Here is a 20,777-nt window from a genome sequence, read left to right as displayed (position 1 = left end):
GAAATCATTTTAAACATGCTTTCCAGTCACATATTTCTTTTCTGTATAGACGTCTGGCTTGATTATTCATCTATTCATTCTTTAAATTTAACTTTTTCAGTTTGTGTTCAGTTGAAATGACTTTTCAGAAAAGTAAAACCGGAGAAACCAGAGAGAGCAGCACACATGTGTAGTGGAGTTGGAGAGGCAGAGGGCTGAGGTTCGGGTGGGGCGGGCTGAGACTGGGAAAAGCACGGAGAAAACAGAGGTTTCTCTAACCCCCGCCTCGCTGCATTGAGTACCCCAGCCTAAGCAGGGGCCCCAGCAGGGGCGCGGGGCCGCCCCTCCTCCGGGGACAACTCCATCCCCAGCTTAGGGGGAGGGGGCGCTGCGGGCACCGCCAGGAGTCGTCAAGGCTCGCGCCGGGCTGCGATTGGACGCGCCGCCGCCAGACACCGGCCAGAAACACAAACGCGCTGGGAAGAGGAGGGGGCCGTTCTAGCGAGCCGAGGGCTTAGGCTTTTTTACGTCCCCCCCCTCCCCTCCGCACTCCATGCTGGGTCTCTCTCTCCAGCTCGCCGCGACTGGCAGACACGACGGGAGAGTTGGCGCAAACCTCGCCGCCACCGCCTCGCGCGGGTTCCCGCCCCAGCCTCTCCGCCTTCCCCCGCGCCCTCCACTCCTGCCATGGGGATAACTTGCGGCTCCTAAGAGTTGCCGCCTCTGAGCAGCGCACTCTCCCGCCCATTTCCCCGCGGGCGGGCGATGGCTTAGGGAGCCCAAGGGGCCAGCCTAGAGGTAACGGGAAGGGGAAAGGACCGCTGACTGGGGAGTAAGAGGCCAAACGATGAGTTTCCACAAGGAGGACGGAGTGAGCAGCCTGTGCCAGAAGGCGCTGCACATCGTCACCGAGCTGTGCTTCGCGGGCCAGGTGGAGTGGGAGAAGTGCTCGGGCATCTTCCCCCGGGACAGGGGCAGCCAGGGCGGAAGCAGCACAGGTAACCGCGAAGGGCTCCTCTCGCTTCCGCGCGCGCAGCCGGGACCCCGCGCAGCGCCAGGCATCTGTGAGACGCCGCGCCTTCCTACCTTGCTCCTTCTTTCCGCTCCGCTCCTGGAGACTTCCAGCGTGGGCTGTTCGGGTTTTGTGTCCTTGTCTCTGCCTGCCCAGCTTCTTCCACTTCCCTGGTCTGGTCCTTGCCCGCCGCGCTGTCCCTAGTTCCCCGGCTTCCGCACCCCCACTCCGCCGCTCTCCCACGCCTGCGGGCTCCCTTCCGGGGTGGCGAGGAGAGCGCTGGCGGCTGCGCCCAGCCCGCTTACCCAGCGCTGCCCGCGGGAGCCGCTCGCCCGCGGGACTCGCGCTGCCCTCTCTCGTCTCGCGGGTCGCGAGCCTGGGGAAGGGGCCGGACCCGAGAATCCCGGCTTGAAAGCGAAGAACCGCCTTGCAAATGGGGCTGACTTGGATTCCGGGAGCAGAAGGGTTCCCAGGAGGGGTAACTAGCGGCTGCAACCTGTCGAGCTTTCACAGTGTCCAAGTCCCTTTATTAAATATGATTTTGTAGGGCTTCTTGACAACGCTGGCAAAACAGCGGGGCTTATTGATCCCAGTTCTTTTGAGGCGACAACTAAGGCTCGGGTCACATATAAGGAGAAAAGATATAAATCTTTTCCACGCACATGCCCTCATACACACCCCAACAACACACGGGCATCCTCCCTCTCCGTTCAGGAAACTTGTAAAGAAATGGGGTGGGATGGAAAAGGACATTGACCGTCAGAAATCTGGAGGTGGAAAGAAGCCTCAGGCGACAGATTTTTCGGGGGGGGTGCGTATCAGAACCACTGTTTGGTCACGCTTGGGTAGGGTTTTAACCACCTGCGCAATGTTTGGTTTGTGCAGCCTGTTCTGCTGTTCAAAGGAACTAGAAGGACTCCAGAGTTGCGGGCCGCGTGGTTTCAAGAGCCCCTTGTGAGGGTCACTTGTTGCTTTGGGAGACAAACACTGGTTTCGGAGTTCTCGGCTTCAGCTTGGAAGATTGCCATTCCTGCTGTAGGTCTCATTTCTCTCCCTTAGCTTTCCTGTCATTGTGCTCTCCTGGCGGGCTTCGTGGGCTGAGGGTAGCCAGGGCAACAAGTGAGAGCTGGACCACTTAACTCGGGTGGAGCGCGACTGCAGAAAGCCTGGGAAGTCTGGGAAGAAGGTCAGGAGGGCACACTTAGTGAATCTCTCCTGCCCACCACCACCGCCAAAGAAAAGGGAGAGGAATTGGGGGGGGGGGGGGGATAGATGCGGTTTAGTTTTACATACAATTTTGTAAATGGAATATCTTCGGAATTTTCAAATTCTCTGATCATGGCAACAGGAACCAAGAGAGGTTTCTTTCTGTCTGCAGTTGGCAGAACCTGTGGAGATGCTGCTACTTGGACCCGGAGCAGACTGATAACATAATTGGTGCTGTCCACATGCTGGGAACTTAGACATTTTGCGAATATACAGACACAAGTCTTTATCTCCTGTTCCGTGGGTGTTAATTCCTAGGAATGCATGAAACAACTATTGGTGGAAGGGACTGGTGAATATTGTGTATGCGCATCATGTGTGTGGTTGCTAAGCATGAGATAAACACTCAGAATAGTGTGACCTTAAAAGTCCTTTGTGGTGCTGTTGGATAAAGTCTTCTGAACTGTCTTTAGCGATAGACGTGCTAAAGATAAGACTCAGAGAAGGGGGTATAGTGGAAGAAATTAGAGTATTTAAATTTAAAGACCTATAATTTGGTCATTTAACAGTTGATGCTGTGATCCAACTGTTTGTGATCACGCACCAAGTAGTGGTTTCCTGAGTCTCAGATTGGCTGGTAGTGGGGACAATTTGTGAAGGTTGGAATCCACATACTAGCTTGTAAATCTAAGTACACAACCATATAAACTAAAGGTAAAACACAGTATATGAATTGCAGAAAGGGTTTGGACTTGTTCTAAGCACTGCAAGAAGTAGTTGTAGTCCTCATTCCTTTTGGACTTTCCCTTGGAAAGAAAAAATGGGGAAAAACTAGTCTAAAACAATTACATCAATATTTTTCTCCTGTTAAGGGAAATATATATATATATACATATATCCAAATGGGGTGTAATATATGAATATATTTTGAGTGGCTACCACTAAAGAAGATATTCTTTTAGGTTGTATATGAGATATAAAGATGCATAAGATTACATATTCCATTTGTAAATCTATGCAACAATTAGAAATAAAATACTTAATCTGCAAATAAACTCCCAACACCAATAGATAGCTGTGAAATTGATTCAAATATTATTTACTGAATCTTTGTATTAATTAGCCACTCAGCTTCACATTGTTTTCTTGTAACTTATGCACATGTGTCCTTTATTATAGGTCCCTAAATAAAAACACTTCTAGTAGGTGATCCTTCTACTCACTGTTTATTTAATGGGAAACACGTTGGTAGGAGGACATCGATATTGAATGGTACAGTGGTTATTTACTTTGAATGTTAATCAGCACTGCCCATATGGTGTCAGTTATCCAAAGGCTGCAGTGACAATTGCAAGCTTCCAGATCGTGTATATTTTTAGATTCCTTCACACAAGAGTAGAGGGAGAGAAATTCTGTTAACCTCAATTAAAGTCATTCTACATTAAAGAACTAATGAATCACATATATAAATAAGATATTCTCCTACTGGTTTTTTAAATGCCAATAAAAAACATACTCTTTACTATAACAGCAGTAGCAGAAGCAGCAGCGGTGTTATTGGCATTAAGGATCTACCAATCAAGTTGACCAATCCCACGTTTTCATAAAATTTGTGAAGTAGGTTACATCTGCCAACACTAGTTAGTTTACTTTCTTGGAATAGTCTAATAGAGACATTATTGATGTCAACATTAGTCATACACTAGAAAGTTCATCATGCGCAATTTTTAGAAAATAAAATTTTTGCCTTCTTTTTACCACTGATACTCCCGCCACCCCACAGACATGTCACCCACTAAGTTCATCTTCATGCACAATATGATTTAATAATAGATGATTAGGGAAAATACAAAACACTATATCCGCCTAAAATGTTATTTTTCAGATATACTGTAACTAAGATACATGATAGATTTTGAATTCCATTTGGGTTCATTGCTGGTCAGTCTTTAATTGCTGTTCCATACCCAAATGCTTATGAGGTTTTAGGAAACTATGTTGCTTAAAAGGCAGACCCCATAAATCATAACTAATCAAACCCACTGAAGCGCACAGTCACATCATAATTGTATAGACCTAACCTTAATTTAAATATTTTAAATAAACATTTAATTCATCATTGTTTTAATTTTGCATTTTATACTTTTAATTTGGAACTAAAAATTCTAAAATAAAAGTTTAAACAACTTTTTCTAAATTCATACGTGTTCCTCAATTTCTTAGATGTGGGGATAAGTAGGTCTATCAAAGAATTTCCTTGAAGTTACTTGACTAATAAAAGAGATGGCTAAGTAAAATTTTTAAATTATATCATGATTTTCCTCTGAGATTAAAGCTTTTTAAGTCTATGATAAGGGCTTAAAATGAATAAGGGTGTTTCACAGGTTTTCTCTACAGACACAAGGCAAATGACTACTCAGTCAATTTATAATTCTTGTATGACTACACCACTGAGATTTACACATTCTAATGGTTGTATAAAGAGTTACAATTTAGAAATATAGTGGAAATTTTCCTTCAAGACTTATAGGTCTGAGAAAGAGTAATTGAACCATAATGAATTCAGATAGGCCAATGTGAAGAAGGATGTATGAGAGGATTTTTTTCCTTCCTCCACACTGTCATCCCAATGAAGAATGGCCACCTTCTATTTCTAGTCTCATTTTTACATGATTATCAATACATATTATGCTTGGTCTCATTTGCTCCAAAGGGAAATGAACAACTACCTTCAAAGGCCAAGCCAGTCTCAGCAAACATCTATTTTTCTTAATTCTGAGATATCAATATTTTGGAAATATTGACAGGACCTTTTTTGCTTTAACCTTTTTTCTTGAAACAAATTAAGATCTATATTTTCTCTTTATATGAGCTATAAATTTCTGAAATCTGATTCTTACAAGAATGATTTTATTATAGCTGCCCATTTCATTCAAGTCTCATTTTCTTTAAAAGTTAATCATTGTTATTTTGTTTTATGCAAAAAACAAATGGAATATGTTTGCGTTCACTTATAAGATTTCTTTTTTACAAAATGCTGGTAGAAGATAAACATTATCACAAATGTTTATTGGAATCTCTAATGACAATTACAAATATCTATATTTTGAAAATTTAATTGTGTGCTACGTGATGTTTACATTAAGTCAGTAGAATATAAGCTCTTTGAGAACAGTGGTTTGTTTGCTGTCTTGTCCTCAGTGCCTAGAAAAATCTGTGGCTCCTACTAGAGTCTCAATAAATATTTATTGAACAAATGAAAGAATGAATAAATGAATTAATAAATTTATCCTCAAGAAACCAGTTTCTTTATTTGTAAAATGATGGATGCTATTTAATAATTCTCAAATTCCACTGAAACTATATTATATATACTTGTGTCTTTGTGTTTCCAGTGTCCAATACAGGATCCTAGGTAGATAGGCATGCAAAATATGTAGTTTATGATAATGGCAGAAATTAGAGCAGTTGAGGCATTTGAAATCTAGAACCTGAGCAAGATACTAATGAAAAAGCAACTGAACGCCATATGGATGTCCATTGACTTTCCCTAAAGTGTGTTCAGGAAAAGCTAAGTAAAATCCAGTGGCTAAATTTGTAAGTTGCATAGGAAATGTATTGACTTTATTGAAGTTCCAGAAAAGTGGGACTATCTATTTAAAATACCAATTTATAATAGTAAAAGAAAGCCTGTTTGCCGAAGTAGAAAGTATCATGGGAAAAATAATCATACCACTTAGAACTAGAAATCATCATTTTGCAGTGGTGAAAACGAAGGCAGGAAAAGTTAGCAACTTCCCCTCGAATCACAGCTAGGTAATGATGCAACTAGGATAAGAACCCAGGGCTCCTTAGGTCCTATCCTAGGTTCAACAAAAAGTAGGAATAGGAAGATTTCCTGGGGGAAGAGCACTGGAACAAATGTTTGTAAAGATGGGCTCTTAACTATTGTAATACTATTGGCTATAATTAGTGGCATATTGGAAGGTATTTTTTTTAAAGATTTATTTATTTTAGAGAGAGAGCAACCACTCATGAGCATAAGTGGGGGGAGGGGCAGAGGGAAAAGGAGAGAGAGAGAGAAGCAGACTCCCCACTGAACGCAGAGCATGATGCTGGGCTCCATCCCACAACCCTGAGATCATAACATGAGCCGAAATCAAGAGTCAGATCCTTAACCGAGCCACCCAGATGCCAGTATTAATAAGATCTCAGAGTGTAATTATGACCCAAGTCCCAAAATTTCTTTTTATTAGATATATTATCATACAAGTATGACACAACATTCTCCATTTTTCTTACTTGAGTACATGAATGCATTTGCAATTAAGTGTACATGAGTGTTTATTCGTGAATTTTTAGCTAAATATAACTGATTTATTTGAACAGTAAAATCATGTAAAAGATATTAGTGTGTCCAAAATGCACAACTTTGAAATGATATAATTATAAATATAGCTCCTTTTGTATGTCCATAAATAAGCCTGTAATGAAAACAGATATGAAATTATCAGTAAAATTATTTTTATTACTTTGTAGTTAGAAAAATAATACATTAAAACCTTTTTTGCTTTATTTTCCTGCCATATTTTGGGTATGCAATGTAAATTATCAACCATCTACATATCTCATTATTAACAAAGCTCTGATGTCAAAGAAAACTAGACCTCCTAATAAGAAGTGTTATTATTAAAGGTCAGTAAATTATTTTGCTTGTTTCTAATTTATAGAATACCAATTTTCTCTGTTAGTGGAATATCCAACACTGGCCAAGTTTAGAAACAGAATCCCTGACTGAAGAGATGGATTCTTGTTATTATATAATAAACTATTTTTCTTTTTCCTTATAATGTTAAATATCCTAAATAACCACTGAAGTTGTAAGAGTTGACTTAGGTAGACTATCAGAAAATAAAACTCTCTCTCTCTCTCTCTATATATATATACACACACACACACACACACACACACACGTGTGTGTGTGTGTGTGTGTGTATTTCACATGACTATATAATCATGAAATTGTGCTGTGATGCTTCAAAGCTAGAAGGGTAGAATGATGGAGGTGGGGAGACCAATATTAACTTTTCTTTCATCCAGGTGGATTCTGAGTTGTGTCAGGATCTACTCTTTAACATTCTGTTATTGAATAGAGACAACATCACAGTCAATTGAAAAAACCTTGTAAATGTCAATTTGTCATACTGCACATGAACATAGGGGAGGGCCTCCTGGGTGGCTCAGTTGGTTAAGTGTCTGCCTTTGGCTCAGGTCATGATCCTGGGGTCCTGGGATCAAGACCCGCATTGGGCTCCTTGCTCAGTGGGGACCCTGCTTCTCCCTCCGCCTGCCGCTCCCCCTACTTGCTCTCTCTCTCTCTCTCTCTCTCTCTGACAAGTAAAATCTTTAAAAATCAATCAATCAATCTGACCATCAGCAGGTTAGCAGCAGTGATGTGTACTACTTCCAGGCTGCGCTCTTAAAATGAAAGGACATACTCTCACCTTCCCCTTCCCTTGTTATTCTGTCACCAATTGCCTGGAATGTGGACATAGTAACTTGCCATCTTGGACTTTAAGGAGAAGGCAAAAACCTTTGAATAGCAAAGCAAAAGTGTAGAAGAAACCAGGATTTTAGACACCTCGAAGCTGATGTGTATGCCCTGGCCTGCTCATGCTGGGACAGTTAATTACACAAGACAGAAATAAACTTCTCCCTTGTGTAAGTCACTGTTAATTTGGCCCCTTGTTATAGCAATCCGAATTATGCCCTATTATAATATTAGAGCTGATCCTTGAACAACACGGGATTCAACTGTGTGGGTCCACTTATATGTGGATTTTTTATAGTACAGTAAGTACTCTAAATGTATTTTCCTTTCTATGATTTACTTAGTAACACTGTATTTTCTCTAGATCACTTTATTGTAAAAATGTAGTATAAAATACATATAACATAAAATATGTGTTAAGCAAGTGTTTATGTTATTGGCAAGGCTTCTGGTCAGCAGTAGGCTATTAATAAGTTTTTGAGACACGTGGGTGGCTCAGTCAGTTAGGCATCTGACTTTTGATCTCAGCTCAGGTCTTGATCTCAAGCTCCTGAGTTTAGGCCCTGGGTTGGGTTCATGCTGGTCATGGAGCCTACTTTAAAAAAAAAAAAAAATTGGAACACCTAGGTGGCTCAGTTGGTTAAGTTTCTGACTTCAGGTCAGATCATGATCTCAGGGTCCTGGGATTGAGTCCCATGTGGGTGGGGCTCCATACCCAGCAGGGAGTCTGCTTATCCCTCTCCATTTGCCCCTCTCCTCACTGTGCTCTCTCTCTCTCATATAAATAAAATCTTTTTTTAAAATTAAAAATAAAATGAAAGAAAGAAAGAAAGAAAGAAAGAAAGAAAGAAAGAAAGGGAAAAAGAAAAAAGAAAGGAAGGAAGTTAGTTAAACTTTCAGGGAGTTAAAGTTAATATGGAGATTTTCACCTGTGGGGGTAGTGCCCCTAATCCCCTCCTTATTCAAGGGTCAACGGTAATACCATATGAATAGGATAAATAGGTTAACTTCTGAGATAATTCCAAATTTTTATCCTAGACAGTTTTCCTCAGCTTTCTTTGAATAAGAGTTGCTGATTTGAGTTTTATTCCCCCTCTTTCTTTATCCACAATAATGAAACCTCAAAACCCTGAAAACTGAAAATTATTTTGAAAATTGTAGCACTTTGGCACCAACACCTTACCTGACTTGGCATTAAGCTACGATCTTCAGTGATCCCACTCAATGTGACTAATTCATACATTTCATTATAGATATATTGATGTGTTTGGTTATTGGATGTTATCCCAGATAATGTGTACCATGTTGCCTTTCTAATATCCAAAAGAAAATAATAATAATTTTTGAAACTCATCATGTCCCAGAGTTTGGAGTAAAGGATTAGAAGCCAATCAGTTATTATAATAGTAGTGTTACAGTGGTGGGTGTGCTTTCAAAGCCCTTAGGAAGGGAAGAGGCAGAGAGTGTCAAGAAAGAGGTACTATTGGATCTGATTGTTGAATACAAATTTGCCAGGCAGCCAAAGAGAGGAAGTAAATGCATTGGAGCTACATGAAACAGCCTGAACAAAATCATAAGACAGTAACATGTGGTCAGGGGAAGGAGTTTGGGTGGGAAAGTGGCAGAAGAATAAAGCTGGTCAGTACTGAGTGGTCAAATCACAAAGATGCTGTGTAATGCCTTATGAAGTTTGGATTTATCCCAGATGGTTATGAGGTGACCTGGAAGGATGTTAGGTGAAGAGAGGTAAGGCGACCATACGTCTTAGTTGCCAGGACAGGACTTGGTTTCTTCCTGCTTCCCTGGCATTACTGATAGCACAAATTTTCACTTTCACAAGTAACTTAGTATTTCATAGTCCCCGAAATGGTAGAACCAGATGGTGATTTTAGAAAGAAAATTGTCAGCAGTAGGGAAAATGGAATTACGGTCAGAGATTTCCACAGGACTTTTTCCTAAGATGAGAGCAACCTTGTGAGGATGCCAAAGCCCATCACTTAGGAACAGTGGAATAAAGGAATGTCATCAAATTTTTGTGGGTAGAGTATAATTTCTCTAATGTCCATGAGTAAGGTGGGGGGCATTTTCAGCTGTGGACTGAAAACTACTTACAGCCTTGTCCCTACCCCACATTGTCCTGCAGTTTCCTTATCTCTTGGCTTTTGGCTCCACCTGGGTAGAAATTAGCAGGTTGAAGAAATTAACTGAGTTAAAATGTCCATAAAAATATAATGTAAATGGAGCCAAAAATACATAAAGATTATGAATACATAATTGTAGTATTTATTCCTCCATTTAAAACCACAGTTAATAATCAGAAAGCACATTTCATATATTTTTTCTTTTTTTCTTCAAGTTATGGGGCTAATGAACGATTAAAAAGTAAAAATAAACTACAAAATATAAAGTATGATCACATTCTTCATCAATGGAATATAAATGGAAAATATATTCAATGGTTGCTTTAATAAGCAACTGGAAAATGAGGTAAAATATTAATATCTATGTATAATAGCATGTCAAATTAATTTTTATTCTTATAATTAAATAGCATTAAAAACTTGGAATTATTTCAATTTCTGAATAGGTTTCCATTAGCTACAAATTAGGAGTTTAAACAGAACCATTTTATCTTACTAATCAGGAAAATGTAAATTAAAGCAAGGTATCATTTCCCAATCATATCAGTGAAAATTAAAGTACATCACCATTTCTCTGAGACTGTAGGAACCGGTAAATTCACATAATGTTTTTGTTATAGTCACTCTGGAGTTATTTTGGAAATATCTAATAACATTAAATATGTGCATAACCTATGTCTCTGAAATTCTATTTTTAGATTTTTACCTTAGAGAAACATTCACAAATATGCACAAGAAGAAGGGTGCAAGGACTCTCATTGTAGCTATGTTGTAACAGCAAAATATTGGGCATAATCTAGATATCTGTTGTGAGGAAGTATTAGAGAATACTATGTGAGATGAAGTTAGACCTCAAGGACCATTGAATAAAAAAATAAAGCAAATTGAAGAAATATGCAATATATTTATGTTTTTTTTAAAGTATATTAAATACTTCTATGGTTTTGTATGTCTGTTTGTTTGTTTTTTTAAGAAATATCTTTGCTTATTCGTGCTTGGGCTGGACAGATAAACACCAAACTGGGATCAAGGTTGCTTCTAGGGAGGGGTGGAAATCCTGGACAGTTGTGGAAACCAGAAGTCTGAGATCAAGGTGTCAGGAGGGTTGATTTTTTTCCTGAGGCCTCTTCCCTTTTTGGTTTGTAGGTGGCCACCTTCTCCCTGTGTCTTTACATGGTCTTTCTCTCTGAGTATCTTTGTCCTAATCTCCTCTTCTTATAAGGACACGAGTCACTGGAATAGTGCCTATTCATATGAACTCATTTTGCCTTAATTACTAATCTAAAGGCCCTGTCTCCAAATACAGTCACATTCCGAGACCCTAGGGCTTTAGGACTTCAACATAAGAAAGTGGAAGGGATGAAGGGACAGACATAATTCAGCCTCTAACATATTCCTACCATTTTTATTTTTTAACAAATAAAAGATATTGGATTCATATTTTACATTGAGGCCAAGCAAAGTTGTAAAAGAAAATTACAAGGTTATTTACATCTAGAGAAATCTCCCTTTACAGGAACTCTATTTGGTTTTGAAGAGAGCTATTACACCAGATTGCTAACATTGGTTATCTTAGGAGGCTGAAAATGGAAGTGGGTAGTGGGATATCAACTTTTTTAGAAACAGACTTTACTGTTTAGAGCACTTTTAGATTTACATAAAAATTGGGGAAAATAGTCCAGAGGTCCCATATACCCCACACCCAGTTTCTCCTGTTATTAACCTTTTACATTAATATGGGACATTTGTTATGATTAATGAACCAGTATTGATACATTGTTAATTTAAGTCCATACTTTATTCACATGTCCTTAGTTTTTACCTAATATCCTTTTTCTATTCCAGAACTCTGTCTAGGGTACCACATATTTGGTTGTCATGCCTCTGTAATCTCCTCTTGGCTGTCATAGTTTCTCAGACTGTCTTTTTATCTGAGAACCTTGGCAGTTTGAAGAGTACTGGTCAGATATTTTATAGAATGCCCAACTATTGAAATTTGTCTTCTTTATTTCTAATATTTAGACTTGGGTTATGGGTTTGGGGAGGAAGCCCACAGAGGCAGAGTGCCATTTTCATCACTTACCAGGGGTGCATACTAGCAACATGATTCATTATTGTCGATGTTCTCCTTGATCAGCCAGGTGAGGTTTCTCCACTGTAGAGTTACCCCCTTTCTTATTTTTACCTTTTCCCATACTCTCCTTTTTGGAAGGAAGTCACTATGTGCAGCCCACACTTATGGAGTGGGGAGCTGTGTTCCACCTCCTTGAGAGCAGAGTGTCTGTGTAAATTGTTTGGAATTCTTCTGCACAGGAGATTTGTTTCTTCTCTCCCATTCATTGATTTACTCAATCTTACTTTTTTTTCACTCTATTTCTTTAAGCTATTTTACATAATGAGCATGTATTAAGCTTGTGAATATTTTGAAGTAAGGCTATTTTAGAGATACTTAGGTAACACATCATTAATTTGAGACTTTAGAAAGTAGGAACATGCAAGGTTATCAGAAAGGGCCTGGGGAGTTTAAAAATACAGCTACTAGTATACCCATTCTCCATTAGCAACATGTCGTCCTCATTTAGACTCTAGAAAGTGGTTTATGCAGATATTTAACCTTATTCCCTGCTTCAAGAGTGAGAAGTTTGCATCTTTAGATGAGAGATGAAGCAAACAGAAGCCTTTCCTGTCGTATGCATTTCCCCAGTTTCTTAAGCTTCATAATTTCAAGGCAGGTTGCAAGTTGCCACCCTTCAGTCTGCAAACTCTTGGACCCCTTATAGTGTTCTTGGAAGTAATATGCTTCTTCTGTGTACAATTCGAAATTTTCATCTATCTTCTTTGAGAAGTTCCAGGCACAATTATTAATCTTTTCTCCCTACAAAGATAACTTAAAAGTAAATTTTGAAACTCTCACTCAGAAAGCTATTAATAATAATCATAATGTAAATTATCTCACCATTGCTGCTCTTTTATCTACACTATCAGTGAATTAATATTTCTTTACATTGTAATTTTTTTCCAGATATTTCGGTCAGCTTGTTAGCAGTGGTTGTCAGCTTCTGTGGCCTGGCCTTGTTGGTTGTTTCACTTTTTGTCTTCTGGAAGCTATGCTGGCCTTGCTGGAAAAGCAAACCAGTGACTTCCAACATCAGTACCCTTCCACAGAGCATTTCAAGCGCTCCTACTGAAGTTTTTGAGACTGAAGAGAAAAAAGAAGTTAAAGAAAATGAAAAGCCAGCTCTAAAAGTTATTGAACCTGCTATAAAAATCAGCCACACTTCCCCTGACATCCCAGCAGAAGTCCAAACTGCTTTAAAAGAGCATTTAATTAAACATGCACGTGTGCAAAGACAAACTACTGAGCCTACGTCTTCATCCCGGTAAGGAAAGATCAAATACATAAAACTGGGCGTGTGTGTGTGTGTGTGTGTGTGTGTAAGAGAAAAAAACTGAGGTGGGAAAGGAGAAAAGAAAAGACAAACAGGAGAAATGAGAAGGACATAGGAAACATAATTGAATAAGGAGGAAAAGGGCAGAGTAAGTAAGCATGAGAGAAACTGAGGACAAAGGAACCAAACAGGGAGCGGTACCAAGAAAGGAGTTCAGTAGATTTTGAGGTCTCAGTAAAATCATGTAACTACAGATTATTATTTATTAACTCTTTCCCTTGAAATATCATGGCTGGATAGTTGCTAGTTGCAGTCTTTCGATTTAGTTTAAGTCAACCGATAAATATCGAGAAAACAGCCATTGGCAATGTCTGTCATGAAATCATCTAGAATTTCACAGTCAAAATTGACTAACAGGGACTCATGTTTAGTCTACAGTTGTTTAGTAACTACACCATCAACATGGAACCCCTAGAAAATGTTATTTGAAACCACAGAGACCAAACTCTTACACGGGGCAGTGTGATAAGCTCTGCCAGAGTTCTGGTGAATGTCATGAGCGTACTGAAGAGCGTACACAAAAGGAGGCTAAAGGGGGGCCTCTTTGTGGAGATACATTTTAACTCCGCTTGGAAACATCAGCAAAAGATTGCTCGAATGAAAGTATTTTGCTATAGTGTATTTCAAATTGCGTTAACTATAAAAGAAAAATATATTTTTGTGAAAATAAAGCCTTAAAGGCGCACAGAAATTTTAGGGTAAAAATGTTCAATTAATTTACAAAACTTTTTTTAAATAGTAGCAGCAGCTATGTACATCAGTGAGCTTAGCATCCAGAATTATTCAGCTCCTTTAACTGATAAGTGCACCCTACATAAGGACGATTTTTCTCTCAATCTTAAAAAAAAACTTAAAGATTGAATTATACATATCTCGTATTTTCTAAGAGAAAAAGTGGAATAGAAATTCAAAGTTTTGCTAGAACTTCGATATCATTGCATCTGCCTCTTTGAATTTCCTTGTTTATATGAGTGGCTAGGAAAGGAAGAAAGAAAGAATTATTTTTGAGCACTTGCAATTTAACCACTGTGCCGGGCACCCTTCCTGCTAACCCTCTACCAACCGGCATGAAGTCAGTATTATTAATTATTCGCATTACTTGTGAGTTAACCCAAGCTCAGAGAGATTTAAAAATTTGCCTACAGTCATGCAGCTGACGAAAGTTAGAATTCAAATTTATCCCCATTGATGGTTTCACATTTTAAGCATCAAAGCCCAGGGGATATAGTTCTCTGAAATCAAAGATGTTGGTTACAAAGTCTGCTGAGGACCGATGAAAAATAAGGGTATCTTCCTGTTCATTCTACTCAGAAATCTAAAATTGTAAGTGGTTATTATGAATGACCAGAGTCATGATTTTAATCTCTTTGGCACTGAAAGGAATCCCTTGCAGAAAACTTGATTATATCTAGTTCTTAAAACCCCTCATCTACATTAATTTCTTCATCATACTAGAAATTACCTTATATAGAAGGAGGAGGAAACTGCTGAGTTCATTATGCAGCCCACTTGGACACAGAGATCAAAGGTACATTATCATAAATCAGATTATTCTGCTCAAATCTTAACTTTTCACTGAAACGTAGCAAAATCAAACCACACACATACACACACACATGCACACACACACATAATTAATTTAACTTTAATTGATTTCATCACCTCATTAGGCTATGTCAGCTCCAGTCTGCCATTAGGACTCACTTTGACTTGGTTCAGACAGTAGATGACAAACATCTTACCCTTTAAAGCTTTATTTGTCTCTATAATTTCATAACATTTTGATTGTTCCAGAACTTAACAGCGTTGCTGGAAACTGGCACATTTTCCAAGTTCTCATCTTCCTTTTCAAGTTCCTGGACATTTGGCCCCATCAGCCTGCCAGAGGCCAAACAGCCAGGAGGCTTCCATGTGTTGCTTCATTAGTAACATTCTTCTAGCCTGTGTCTTGATTGATTGTTCGTTCATCCAGTAGTCTTTTTCAGTAGATATTTACTAATGGGCATCATCAGGTATTATGCATACTCCATCCACTCTGCAAATCCAAGGAAGTTGGAAAAAAATTTACAACATTATGCGAAGATAAGACACGTGAGACCAACTTCAATATAAGGAATTATAAGTGCAAACTGTGGTGGGGAATGTGGAATTCCGAGAACAGAAGAATTATTTTCAGCATGAGGCTGAGAGAAGGTCCATTAAGCAGAGGCTAAAGGAGACTAAGCATTCACATGAATGGCAATTGGGAGAAGGTGAGCATCCCAGATGGAAACATTTTATGCAAAAAGACATAGAATAGGAAATGTTGCCATGAAAACAGCAGGTAAAATACCTTGATCAGAAAACAGAATTTAGTTGAGGAGTAAAGGAAGAAGAGAGAGTTGGCTGGAATCAAAGTATGAGAGGCCTTGAAATCATGGCCAGGATGTTCAAGTTCTGTGCTGTCAAAAAATATTTGCCGCAGAAGAGTCCCTTGTATAAAGAGCTGTGTTTTAGAAAAATTAATTTGGCAATAGCTTATAGGACAGACATTTGGAAAAGACATCTAGAAAAAGACATCTATTTGGAAACTAATATAATAGTTAAGGCATGATAAAAATCAGGGAAGAGCAAACAACAAACAAAAGACAAAAGCCTGAGAGAAGCTGTAGAAGAATCTAAGATCCCTTATAAAAAGCACTGTGACACTTCAAATCATTGCAAGTGTAGCCTAAGTCTTTGCAAAGCCTGCCTTGAACCATTACAATCTGATGATACCAAGCTACCATTCAAGCATTTTAATTCCATATTCCCCCACACACATAGCTCTGTGTTGCTTTCTTAGGCAGAAAATCTGCCAAATTCACTTTGGTATTGCTCTTGACACCTAGACAAAATACTGTAGGAACTCAGGCTATATTTGTTGGTTTTTAAAAAAATAAATGAATTTGGGGACCTCATCTATCTATCCAAATGGATATTTTATGATTGCCAACAAGAGGAATGCTTGGTCTTTTTACTATCCTCCTGTAGACCTCACCTCTCCGTGTCTGTGCTTTTGCTTATATTGCTTCCCACATCTAGAATGGTGACCTGTTTATCTACTATAAGATGTTTAAGGAAAATACATCGGAGAGTCTACTTTCTCTGCCCAATTATAAGCTATTATCTTTTATTATTTAAAGCCATAGTGGTAATCTAGCAATTATTTATTGTCCTAATATTGAGCCATTAGCTACTTGCTAGACTCAATGCTAAGTTCTCAGAGAACAAGGCTGTGCAGCCTACTTTTCGGCATTCCTAATTTCTATCACTGTATAGGTACCTAATAAGCATCAAGTGATGCTTTTGATTGATTGGCAATCTCTCCACTTCACTTTGCTCCTTCAATAACAGCATCAGGTGGTGAGATAAACTGCCCATATTAGAGAGAGGTTAATGATGGTAATATTCCCAGGATGAGTATGAGAACCAATTTTCTGTGCATTCACTAATGGTGCCCAGAAGAGGTGAAAATAATAAGTGGCAAAATAATTTGTTGAGGATGAGGAATTATGTAGGTTAGCCACTGTTAGAGAGGATTCTAAGTACCTACTGAAAAATAATTAGGAAACCTAAGGCAGAGCCAATTCAACATGAACAAAAGGAAGAGAATGTCCACGGGAAGAAATCATTGACTAATACGTGTGCTTGGATTTACAAGAAGCTATGGTTGCTTAGAAAAGTAATTTTTTAAATCATCACATAAGAGAAATGAAAGAATTATGTAAAAATACATAAAATTGGATTGTACAGTTTAAGAGATTTTTTTTAAAATTAAATTCCTCTGAAAAGATAGCAAAAACTGCAATTATCCATTGCAGGGCACTGTAAGGAATAGAAAGCAAGATGTTACACAAAGGGAGAGTTTAAAAGATATATACCTAGCTAGGATATCAAGAAGCACACTTACCCAAAACTGTGAGGACCTGAGATCTATCTCTTCGAATTAAAATTTCATGAAACATGCTGTGCAGGTGCTTGACATGGTTAAATAAGCCTTTTCATGAAACATGTTTTCAATAAAAACACCAACTTCTTTTCTGAAATGGGATGTCTATTTGTACCAAGGTCAGAGACAAAACCTTATAAAATAAAATCAAACTTGGAGAGTTTGTTTTCTGGCCCTGATAAATACCATCTCCTCTTTATAAACACTAATAAATTGACTGGGCCCTCCTTTATAATATAAATCATTCTTGGGATGTTTGATTTCATTAGTAACAGAAGTATTAGGGTAAATGATTTTTTTTTAAGATTTTATTTGTTTGAAAGAGAGAGAGCGAGAGAGAGAGTGCACAAGCATGGGGGAAGGACAGAGAGAAAAGGAGAAGCAGACTCCCCGCTGAGCAGGGAGCCCGATAGGGGACTCTATCCCAGGACTCTAAGATCATGACCTGAGCCAAAGGCAGATGCTTAACTGACAGAGTCACCCAGGTGCCCAGTAAATGATTTTTTTAAAGATTTATGTATTTATTTTATATCGAGAGACAGCACGAGTGGGAGGGGCAGAGGGAGAGGGAGAGAGAATCTCAAGGCTCCACACTCAGTGCTGAGCCCTGACAAGCGGCTTGATCTGAGGACACTAAGATCACGACCTGAACCAAATCCTAAAGTCCGACGCTTAATGCACAGCACTACCCAGGTACCCCCTAGGGTAAATTATTTTAATACAAACTCCAACAAACATTTCCTGAATCCCAGTATATGTTAGTATGAAATTCATGAAAAGATTAATAATACATAGTCTCTGCCTTTATAAAGACCACCGGCTAGCAAAAGGGTTGAGGAATGGAAGACCAATGTGAAAACAAGTAATTTCAATACACTGTTTGCAGACATCAGTTTGCAGACTGAGTAGAGACTAGTAAAATAGGAGAAAAGCCAGGAGGGTATAACTTGGAAGCGAAGTGAAGAGTGTATGTAAACAACAGGGAGAGATTGTTAAGTGACCCTTGTAAGGCTGGCTGGGATGAAGACTGTGAATTGCCCTGTGAGTTTAACAATGCAGGGGAGACATTGTTCATATTTCCAAGAGTGGTTATGGTGGAGTTGAGCAGATGTAAAGCTAATTAGAGTATGTTTAAATAGAATAGAAGGAAACAAATTGGACAGTGAACAGACTGTCCTCAACTCTTTCAAGGAGTTTTGCTACAAATGTGTCAGAGAAACAGAGTAGTACAGAGAGAGGAAGTGGTACGAGGTTTTCTTTAAGATAGGAGGAACAACGGTGTGCTTTTATGCTGATAGTAGTGATCCAATGGAGAGGGAGGATAATAATGCAAGAATCAGAGGGGATATTCTTGAAGGTGACATTAGAGAAAATGGGATTTAATATATAAATGGAGGGAGTGTCTTTAAGGCAAAATATATGGGTTACAGATGCTGGTAAGAGGGTTGATGAGATGGTGTCTGTGGAAGGTTTCTGCTCCTTGCTTCAATTTTTCTGAGTGAAATGGAAAACTAGGTCATTAACTGAGACTTAGCATGAGGAAGAAGGGTGATGGAGGTTTGTAGAAAGCTGAGAAGGTGTGAAATGGTCTTGCAAATCTAGGAGATTGAGAGGGAGAAGGGATTACTGTGCTGCATTAGGGTTTACATGAGAAATGTGGTCATGAACTTAAAGTGGAACAGTGACAGTTATTTTATGTTTTTCTCCAATTGCATTCTACCTGCATGTGTGCAGGTGTGGAGATGATGGAGGCTTGAATTCAACCAGAGCTGCAGTTTTTTTTTTGTCCTGCAACTAAGAAGGTAGAGAGAAACAGAGAATTGGGGATGTGTCCCTGAGAGTTACACTAATGATTAGCCAGGAAATTAAAGCTGGATAATGAGAGGGAAATGATATCAGGGAAGTAGGGATTATGAAATGGTGGCACGGTCACAGATTGGAGGTTCTGGTAAATTGGAAAGGTTGTCTGAGGGGTATAAGAGGGTCTGAGCTAAAAAGATAAGAGATGTTGATCAGAAAGAAGTATGCATGACATTGGGGTTGTGGAGAGTTTGTAGCTAATGATGATAAAATCTATGTACATGGTAGTAATTTCAGTAAGTAAAGGGCATCATTGCAGGACGGGAGTTCAAAGAACCTAGAGGCCACAAGGTGGAAAGAAACATGTGCATTGCTAGAAATTAGAACAAAAACACTATCAAAGAGTGTTAGTGAACCAGGAAATGAAAATAATGAAGACTTTAAAAGGAGTTATTTATTAATCAATAGATGACTAACAATAAGTAATAATGGAAATGTGACTTGCTGACTTGAGCTTCAGGGCTGGTAGACGTGGATGAAGGGAGAATGGTGTCAGAGCGACAATGGGGAACAAGATGAATGCACAACTGCCCCACCTCCAGGCTAGTGGAACAGGAACTGTGGGGAACAATTATCAGCCACCACATGAGAGGGACACAGAGGAAACCATGTCCTTAGAGAAAAAACATGTTTCTGCTGAGCAATAACATTCAAAGAAGAAATGAAGGATATAGAGGATTTTGCTGATGTCCAATTTTTATTTTTAAAAATGCACTGTGACATATTATAGAACTCAGTCTGCCTTCATATATGCAGTGCCTTGCCTTGGTTAGGCTTGGCACTACATGTATTTGTTTGCGTGGGGGTTTTTTTGCTGAGATTTTTGTGTATTGAATGTTCTTGTTTCAAATTGAATAGAAGAAAACAGGAAACAAAGATGAAAACTTAGTTTACCACAAACTTGATTTAGTCTTACTATTTAAGTCTTCTTAACTGTGAAATGGGGCTATAACTTCTTTTTTTTTTTTTTAAGATCTTATTTATTTATTCGACAGATATAGAGACAGCCAGCGAGAGAGGGAACACAAGCAGGGGGAGTGGGAGAGGAAGAAGCAGGCTCATAGCAGAAGAGCCTAATGTGGGGCTCGATCCCATAACACCGGGATCACGCCCTGAGCCGAAGGCAGACGCTTAACCGCTGTGCCACCCAGGCGCCCCTATAACTTCTAATATATGCTGATAGTTTCTGATAAAAAGTTCATTACTAATAAAAACAAGGAGAGATGAATTCCTTATAAACATATTGAATAAATCAATAAAATGCTGCTAAATATATTTTTGTTTCTCCTCTGAATTCTCAAGCAATATCTAAGGTAAGCTTGACAGATGGTAAAGACACTGCAATAAGAAATGCCTGAATGGCTCAGTTGGTTAAGCATCTGCCTTTGGCTCAGGTTACAATGCCAGGGTCTTGGGATCGAGCCCCGCATTGGGCTCTCTGCTCAGTCGGGAGCGTAGTTCTCCTTCTGCCTCTGTCTGCCTATCTGCCTACTTGTGCTCTCTCTCTGTGTCAAATAAATAAGTAAAATCTCAAAAAAAAAAAAAGACACTGCAGCTAAGAGGAGGAGCATATAAAGTTTTCCCATTTAAGGAAAAGAGAACTGCTAGG

General features: G+C 39.1%; 1 protein-coding gene across 1 annotated transcript in view; it reads left to right on the top strand.

Moving 5' to 3' along the window:
* The first annotated feature begins 543 nt into the window (after positions 1-543).
* SYT10 (synaptotagmin 10) overlaps positions 544-20,777 on the top strand; it is a 54,409-nt gene continuing 34,175 nt past the window's right edge. Inside the window, exons 1-2 of the mRNA XM_026502118.4 lie at positions 544-977; positions 12,912-13,269. Of these exons, the coding sequence (XP_026357903.2) occupies positions 827-977; positions 12,912-13,269 (509 nt within the window). The 5' untranslated portion in view covers positions 544-826. The remainder of the gene's footprint in view (positions 978-12,911; positions 13,270-20,777) is intronic.

Source organism: Ursus arctos, unplaced genomic scaffold (assembly GCF_023065955.2).
Source record: "Ursus arctos isolate Adak ecotype North America unplaced genomic scaffold, UrsArc2.0 scaffold_26, whole genome shotgun sequence".
NCBI lineage: Eukaryota > Metazoa > Chordata > Mammalia > Carnivora > Ursidae > Ursus > Ursus arctos.
Note: the sequence above shows the minus strand (reverse complement) of the source record. Positions and strands in the feature narration are given on the sequence as shown.